Source organism: Lathyrus oleraceus, chromosome 2, assembly GCF_024323335.1.
Source record: "Lathyrus oleraceus cultivar Zhongwan6 chromosome 2, CAAS_Psat_ZW6_1.0, whole genome shotgun sequence".
Taxonomy (NCBI): Eukaryota; Viridiplantae; Streptophyta; class Magnoliopsida; order Fabales; family Fabaceae; genus Lathyrus; species Lathyrus oleraceus.
The window spans coordinates 382819236-382828166 of NC_066580.1; the positions used below are offsets into that span (position 1 = coordinate 382819236).

Consider the following 8931-nt stretch of genomic DNA (forward strand, 5'->3'; position numbering starts at 1 on the left):
GATGTTTGGGGTTGAGAATGAGGGTTTGAGTATTCAAAGTTGGGTTGAGGAATTGGAGTGTATTGTATGGGTGGGCGTAGGTTGGTTTGTTGTTGATATTGTTGGTTGTAATAGTAGTTTGTTTGAGGGAATGGAGTGTGGGGATTATGGTGTTGGGTTGAGGTGGAATAAATTGTGTGTTGTTGTGTGGTCTGGGTGTGTTGGTAAGTTTGTTGAGCTGAGGATGATGGTTGGGCCCCAAATGTGGATGTGTATGTGGGGGGAATGTCTTGATGTGGGGGTGATGTTGTTTGTTGGGTTGAAGAAGCTACACGTTGACGGGGATCATTCAAAAATTATGTTGGAGCAACGTGCATAAAAGGAATTGATAAAAACCAATTCATGTATTCTCTACCCGACTTAGACTCACCAATTACCGAGTTTCCTTGTAACACCAAATGCCTTCTTCTTTTCCATTCTTTTAGCTCTTCTTTGTTTAAATATTGCCAATGTGTGTCCCAAGCTTGGACCATAGTCATGTTATGGTGTTCACTTAGAAATCTTGACTGAGACGGTATTTGTTGTTCAAATCCAAATTGGAGTTTGACTCGATCCGTCTGATGCATCTCAACGGTAAAGAAACATACCATATATGTTGTTGCACTCCAAACTCGACTGTCACTATAATCAGGCACTGGATATTGTATGTACGGCCTCCAAATAAACTGTTAAAAGAAATATAACTATTAGAATGTATAAAATAAATTTAAATAAGTTGAATATTATAATTAATCATTCTTACATCGATTTCTTCCATGTGTTCTATTGCAACATGGTACCCTCGTAGATGATGACGAGGATTATTTCCATAATTCATACTTCGTTTGCACCATCTTGCATATTAAAAAAAAAATACCTTAAAGCGACGTATAAATAATTTTGAGAAATATAAATTGCATTTAAATGAAAATCGTTACCTTAATGCATAAGGATGTGATGGAACCTCGTTACTAACCGGGGCTAACAAGGGTATGCGTGTGAATGCCCATACAGTTAGTATACAACACAGCCTCCTATGCTCTTGACTCCTTTATGGGCTGCCTTGCACATATGTCTATATAGTGTCGCCAGACAAGCAGAACCCCAACTGTATGTGTTACATTTTTCTAGGTATCCTACTAAAGGTAACCAAGAAGAATGTAATAAATTGTGACTCTTATCTGACATTAAAAAAGTAGCAATTAAAAGTAAAATATAAACTTTTGAATGAAGAATATTTTCCGCCTCGGTCGAGTTAGGGTTATTTTTCAGTTGTGTTAATACGGCTTCTAACCAAACAATTTTGACAGAAGCCCCATTTTTATCTGAAGTTGTTGGTTCGATGCCCAAATTCTCCATGTAAACATCATTGATTACGTTTGTTGGGCCATTAACAACTTTACCATTAATTCGGAGATCGAGTAACATACTCACATCCTTTAGAGTGATAGTACATTCACCCGTTGGTAAATGAAAGGTATGTGTCTCAGGTCTCCATCTCTCTAACAATGCAACAATTAATTTAGAATCTACTTTTAGAATTGCAATCTTGGCCACATTTGCAAAACCGGCTAGTTCTAAATACAGTATTATAACCGCATTTGGTTGAATGTATGTATGCAAATGGACCCGGAACCTATCGTCTTCCTGAAATTCAAATAAAAATGGTAATAAATATTTGATGTAATATTTACATATTGAATTTGTGAAATAGATTTGAAAGAGACTTACGTATTCGACAATGTTTGTCGCCGTCCCACGGTGTGATTCGCCCATCCACAACAAAGACATTTTGGAATAGAAGATAGTGAATATTTGTAGAGAGTAAATATTTGAAGAGACTAAGTATTTGTGAAATAGAAATTGGAGGAAGATGATGAGAAAGAATTGTAGAGGAAATGTTTATTTATAGTGGTAAAAATATTAAATATATAGGTTAGAATTGTACAGGGTGATTGGACTAGTAAGGGAATGCATGCAATTTTTTTTGCAAGGAATCCCTGCAACAACGATTCCCATGCTGATTGGAAATTACACTTCAAAAAAGCATGCGTGCAGACTCGTCCCTTTGATGGCCGAGTTAACCCTTGTATTGTGTTGCCTCATCCAATTGAGTCGTTGTATGGAAATTGGGAGACATCTTACAACGATCTTCCGTAGTGGATACTGGTAATGAAAACATATCTACCAGGTACCATTATTGAATTGCAATCCTTACCTGTGATTTCAAATGATGGTTCACACTTGGGTGACCAAAGGATATTTCATCGTTTGTTTTGGGCGTTTCAACCATGTATACGTGGTTTCACGTATTGTAAACCTATTGTGCAGGTTGATGGAACATGGTTGTATGACAAGTACAAAGGGACTCTGTTGATGGCTGTGGCACAGGATGGGAACGGGAACATATTTCTGATAGCGTTCACATTGGTTGAAAGTGAGACAAAGGAAGCTTGGAGTTTCTTTCTTAAGAATTTAAGAATACACGTTACTCCCCAAGCAAATCTGTATCTAATATCAGACAGACATGAATCGATAAAGAGTGCATATAACAATCTGGAAAATGGATGACAGTATCCTCCATCATCACACGTCTATTGCATTAGACACATCGCGCAAAACTTCATGCGCGAGATTAAAGACAAGGATCTGCGCAAAATAGTTGTTAACATGGGTTATGCGTTAACAGAGGCAAAATTTACCTACTATCGGGGGGAAATCCGAAGAACAAACAACAACGCTTTATCATGGATAGACAACATCCCTCTGGAGAAGTGAGCAAGGGCATTTGACGGAGGGCAACGCTGGGGTCACATGACAACTAACCTAGCAGAAGCAATGAACTCGGTGCTAAAAGAAACCCGAAACCTTCCAATCACTGCATTGGTCAAATCTATGTACTATCAATTAGGATCACTATTTGGTAGAAGAGGCCATCAATGGACAAAAATGTTAGCCTCTGGGCAGGTTTTCACTGATAACTGCAACAAGGGGATGACTGAGGAAGTCATGAAAGCTAACACGCATAACGTCATGCAGTTCGATCGCAAGAGATTTTATTTCATGGTCCAAGAGAAGATTAATCATAACGAGGGTCGACCAACCGGAACATTCAGCGTTGATCTGAGGAAACAACACTATGATTGTGGGAAATTTCAGGCATTTCACTTACCTTGCTCCCATGTAATCGCAGCATGTTCGAGCATATGCCAGGACTACTCCATTCACATTCCAGACGTCTTCAAAATTCTTAACGTGTTCAAGGTCTATAAGGAGAGTTTCCTAGGACTTCCCCATGAGGAGAATTGGCCACAATATGAAGGATTTACTCTTTGCCACGACGACTCTATGAGAACGAGGAAGAAAGGGCGCCCAAACAGCACCAGGATTAGAACCGAGATGGACGACATTGAGAAGGAAAAGAGAAGGTGTGGAATTTTCCGTGAAATAGGACACATGCGTAGGAAATGTCCTAATGTTGTAGGACTGTCCCAGCGACCATCTAGATGATTATGTTGTTATTTTAAATATCTGTCCAGATGATTATGTTTTTTTTAATTATTAACTATTATGCACGTACTTTATGTAAACCATTGTGTATTTCTAATGTCTTTTGGGAACAAACAATTATGAAATACATTTGATAATCAAATGCTTCTGGTTACAAAGTACGACCACATGAACTAAACAACAACAACAACAACCAACACAAGTGGTAATTAAAAAACTAATCAACAACAGCAACCAACACAAGTGGACCTTCAATTCCTCTATTAACTTTACCACTATGTGCCGAAAACATACACTGAACATCTTCATCATTTTCTATATGATCCAGGTAATACATGTACGTACCATCGGGGCTTGCATCAGTCAACGTTATGTATGGACAACGATACTCTACTTTCCTCACCTTCATACGATGCTCACCCAACTGTTGGAAGCCAGTGTGGATGGCTGAAATCAGTGTTCTGAAATTCCATTACGGATCGAGGCAAACACTGATTTTTTCACCATGTCCATAAAATACAAGACCCCAAAAAGACATTTTTACCAAAATAAAGGATTTTGTGCTCTGAGTTAATTTTCTACAAATCCTGCTATTTATAGAAAATTAATACTTCAGTACTCGGCCAATCATTGACCGAGACAGTACAAACACAAAGTAATTGCTCGGTCATTGAAATATAGGAGGGAAGCATATCATTCAAAAAAATATTACTTCATTATCTTTTTAAAAAATATTAATTCATTTCTATTATTAATATTTAAAAATAAATAAATCATTTCTATTATTAATATTTGAAAAAAAATAATTTTTATTATTAATATTTTAAAAAAAAATAGAAAACTATTATTAGTATTTTACAAAAATATTATTATTATTTTAAAAAAATCATTTTTATTATTTAAATATAGAATTAATTAGAAAACTATTTAATAATAATTTTAATAAGGTTATTTAATTATATAATTATATTTAAAATAAAAAAAAAAACAAAAAAAACATCTCCTTCAAGAGCTCGGCCAACCAATGGCCGAGTCTACTCAGCATTTTAACCGCTTCATCCTCTCGTCCAATGAATGGGCGAGACCCAAAAGAAAAGTGGGGCATTCTGGGATTTTTTTTCTTCAGAATGGGGCATTGTGGGAATAAATTTTCAAGAAAGGGGTACTGTGGGCAAAAAGTCTAGCGATTGAGGTAGAAGAATAAGTCGACTTATTTTAATATTCCCGATGAAGAATATGTTGACTTATTCATCGAAGGGTATGCCGATTCACCCTAGTGATTCAGTCATGCAAATATGTCGATTTATCCCATGATTCAGTTATAGAGCATTTTGACTTGACTCTTGACTTGACTATGGGTAGTCAGTAGGGGAACATGTTGATTTATTGCTTTAATCTAATGGATAGATATCATGATTTATTTTGTGATTAGGGCAATTTTTAATAAATATTGCAGACTTGCAGTAGCATATATGGTTCAGGAGTGGTACTTGTGGATAAGACACGTGTTCAACTCTCACCAAATGCAAAAAAGATTACATTTCGTTTAAATTGTAATTCATTAACTATTCATTGTTTGACATATAGCGCCAATATATATATATATATATATATATATATATATATATATATATATATATATATATATATATATATATATATATATATATATATATATATATATAACTCCTCTCACATGATTGATAACAAAAATACTAATGATCGAATGGTTATGTGAGAGGAGTTATATATTGCTAGTCACATGTTTAATAATTAATTGGATTAATACAAAATTGTCGTTACATATTTGGGTTTTCAAGTATTCAGTTTTATGGATGTATACTCGGGATATAATCAAATAAGGATGAACCCTAGCGATGCATCACAAATGGTGTTATGACCAGCTATAAAAACTTCTATTATAAGGTAATGCCATTCGGTCTTAAGAACACAAGAGAAACTTATTAGAGATTGATGGACACTGTTTCCTCCAAGAAAATTGATTGAAATTAAAGGAAAATCACAATAAAAATACAACGGAAAAAAAAATTTCTCTTAGGTGATCCTTGCGAATGAACATGATCAATGATATACTGGTTTCCTATTGTGGTGATTAAATGTTGATGTAGAATCAAAAGAATGACCATGAACAATGAACAACAACACCTCTACCTAGTCCACGCGAAGAAAGTGTCTTCAATCTCAGTAGTGGCTGCTACAAATGAAGACTTTAAGAGGGATAAATTACAACTAGGGTTTCACAAACCAAACTTCATCAAGTGAGAAAACTTCATTACAAGGATTATATTTATAGAATTGCTTGTGTGGGGTGGTGGAACCTTGTTTTTCAAATTATATGCCTTTAAAAAGGACAACAACTTTTGTTGAACTTTTGATGATGACTCTAAGTCAAACATAAGTGATTAAGCAAATAAAGATGAAAACCTAAGTATCGAGATTTGATGGACTTGACTATCTAATGATGGAAACCTAAATGGAATATATGCTTAAGCCTCATCTCAAGTGAACTCAAATAAGTATCTAAAAAATAAACCATATGACAAAGTCTTGCAGTACAAGAAAGCCCTACATCAGAAAAAGAGATTTCTCATAAGAGTGCATGGCTAAAACATACACACACACACACACACACACACACACACACACACACACACACACACACACACACACACACACACACACACACACACGCGCGCGCGCGCGCGCGCTTACACGCAAGCAGACACACACACACACACACATACACACACACACACACACAGGCACACACACGCATACACACGCAGAGACACACAGATTTTTCTCAAGGAAATATTTCCTAAAATGTCTTGAAATTATGTCAGGTGAACTGGGAGAATTCAAAATTGCTATGGGAAAAGTTTTGTCTTTTCCAATCGATTGGAGCACTCGTCTAATCGATTAGATCAACTCAAAATTGAATTCTAAGTGATTACGACATCGCCTTAATGATGTACAACTACTAAATATCTTTTCTTTCATGTTTTGGAACTAGAAATTGATTACCATTGAAGTTTGTAATCAATTATCATTAGGTTTTTATCGATTAGATTGTCTTAAAAGACATTAAAATCAATTTTCCTTTTTGAGCCAACCTCTATGAAATTATGTTCCTCAGGGGAAAAATGTTAGACCAGATGTTGGGACAACTTCTACAACTTCTTAAATCAGTTTAAAAGATAGTTTGACAAAAATAATAAATCAATGCAGAAAGCTATAAAAATACAAGAGTTTGACAACTCATTTTGGTGAAACCACATCTAAGTCTAGGGGACACTCTACCCAAGAAAGTAAATTCACTATTTCGAATTAGAATAATTAGTCTTATAAAAATCTTCAACTCCTATGAAATTCTATGCCTCTCCCTAATCCTAATGACTTTCTATTTAGGCCCCCTGAATATAACAACCCAATCTCTTTCTTCTATCACTAAACCCCAGTGATCAACCTCAATAACAAGACTATTGATTGTTAAATATTTAACTCAACTAAGACAAATCAATTGTGCCAAGTTACTGATACACAATGTTGTACAATAATAGATTCAACACTAATTCATTTATGGCCTTAACATGGAATACAAGAAACAAAAACTCAAACCCTAGCATAAAGAACCCAGTTCTTGCACACCAAAACTCTTGACAAAACTTGAGAATTGAGTCTCCTTATATAGAAAATCCATTCTTGGATTTTTCTCCTTTGGATAATGACCTGATTTCGTCCAGAAATAGTGGAGATTTTATTGAGATGTGTTGCTCCAAATCAGCTCCACAAAATATGATTTGATTTGATTTGAATTCAAATTTAAATCACATTGGTTTAAATTTAGCCAACTAAAACAATCAAACAAGTCCAATTGCTAAAATATAATATAACAATAATATTTGTTGCACACATCATCAAAACAATGAGAAAATAAGTTTTTAATTAATGTTATATAGAAAATATTTGTGCATATGGGTGTTATTATCTAAAGGTTACTTGCGATTGATTTTAATTAAGGGGAAAAATAAGTTTTTAATTAATGTGCTTGCCAAGATTTCAAATCATGTGCGTACGTATTCTCATATTACAATGAGAAAATCAGAGCTCCGTAGTTCGTGGTGTATAAAATAAGTATTTGTTGATTGATTTTAGGGAACAGTGTCATAATCGTATCTTGGAAGTGTTTTGACGTTAGCTGTTTGATCCAGGTTCAGATGCTATAAGCTTTTAGTATGAATGCTAAGTAATGAATTATAATGTTATTTTATTTTATTTTATGAAAATGGATTGTGTGAGGGAAAAGATCCGTTGCCCTTATTTTAATGATGTCAAACCTTTTTAGTTGCTCATAATGTGTGTTTTGGACGGTGTCATCATATCATAGAATGCATTCATCCTCCAACGTGCTCAAAGTATAAGTGAAATGAGTTCATGCATATAGGAGTATTTCATAGATTAGAATAATGCACTTGATCATCATTGGTACCTTAGGTTCACAAGAAAATGGTTTGAATTGACCAAAATATCAAAAACTCATTTTTGGCAGTTTAAGAATTTTGAGTTGACTCATCCCCTGTTTGAGTCGACTCATTGAGTCGACTCATTGGCTGTTTCATTTGAACCATGTTGCCACGGGTCTGAACAGGTCGAGTCATGAGTCGACTCAACTCTGGAAAAACCTGTTTGAGTTGACTCATCCCCTGTTTGAGTCGACTCATTGGCTGTTTGAGTCGACTCATTGGCTGTTTCATTTGAACCATGTTGCCACGGGTATGAACAGGTTGAGTCATGAGTCGACTCAGCCTGTTTGAGTCGACTCAACTATGTGAATAGGTCGATTGATCGCTGTTGGCACTCAATTTTCTGCTGTGCATTTTTGCAAAATTATTCTATTATGTCTGTTACTTTTTCCATGCATCATATAAATATTTTAAAGTCTCTTCTTCAACATTTAACAAGAAAAGTGAAAGATATACACCAAAGTGCTCATCATCATTCTTCATTGCATTTCTCAATAATCACACATAATAATCTTTGTTGAGCATTATGCATTACTGTTGTGATAAAGTTCAAATAAGATTGGATTATCTTAGTTTGGGTTGAGACTTTGTGTGGGTTTTTCTTGAATAAAACCATTGGGGTTTTGTCCTCCAAGAATTGGGGGTTTTTGCACTAACCTTTGCTTCGCAGATTCAGCCGAGTGAAAAGTTTGAAGAACGGAAGGTTGAGTCAAACAAGTAGCGGTAACCGGAGGATTATGAAGAAAGCTTAGGGTTCAAGCAACTTGCGTTCGAAATCAGACGAGTTGAAGTTTTGGAGAATGTGGCCTTCTTGCAATAAGGTAGCGGTAACCAGAGGTTTGTTCGAAGCGCTTGAAGG

General features: G+C 35.3%; 1 protein-coding gene across 1 annotated transcript; it reads right to left on the reverse strand.

Annotated features, from left to right (window-relative positions):
• Nucleotides 1–1157: 1157 nt before the first annotated feature.
• LOC127123364 (protein MAIN-LIKE 2-like) lies at nt 1158–1809 on the reverse strand. Its single transcript, XM_051053588.1, has 3 exons — nt 1750–1809; nt 1303–1665; nt 1158–1199 (listed from the first exon to the last, which is right to left on the reverse strand). Exons 1-3 carry the CDS (start codon nt 1807–1809, stop codon nt 1158–1160), a joined length of 465 nt encoding a protein of 154 aa, XP_050909545.1.
• Between the last annotated feature and the right edge of the window lie 7122 nt (nt 1810–8931).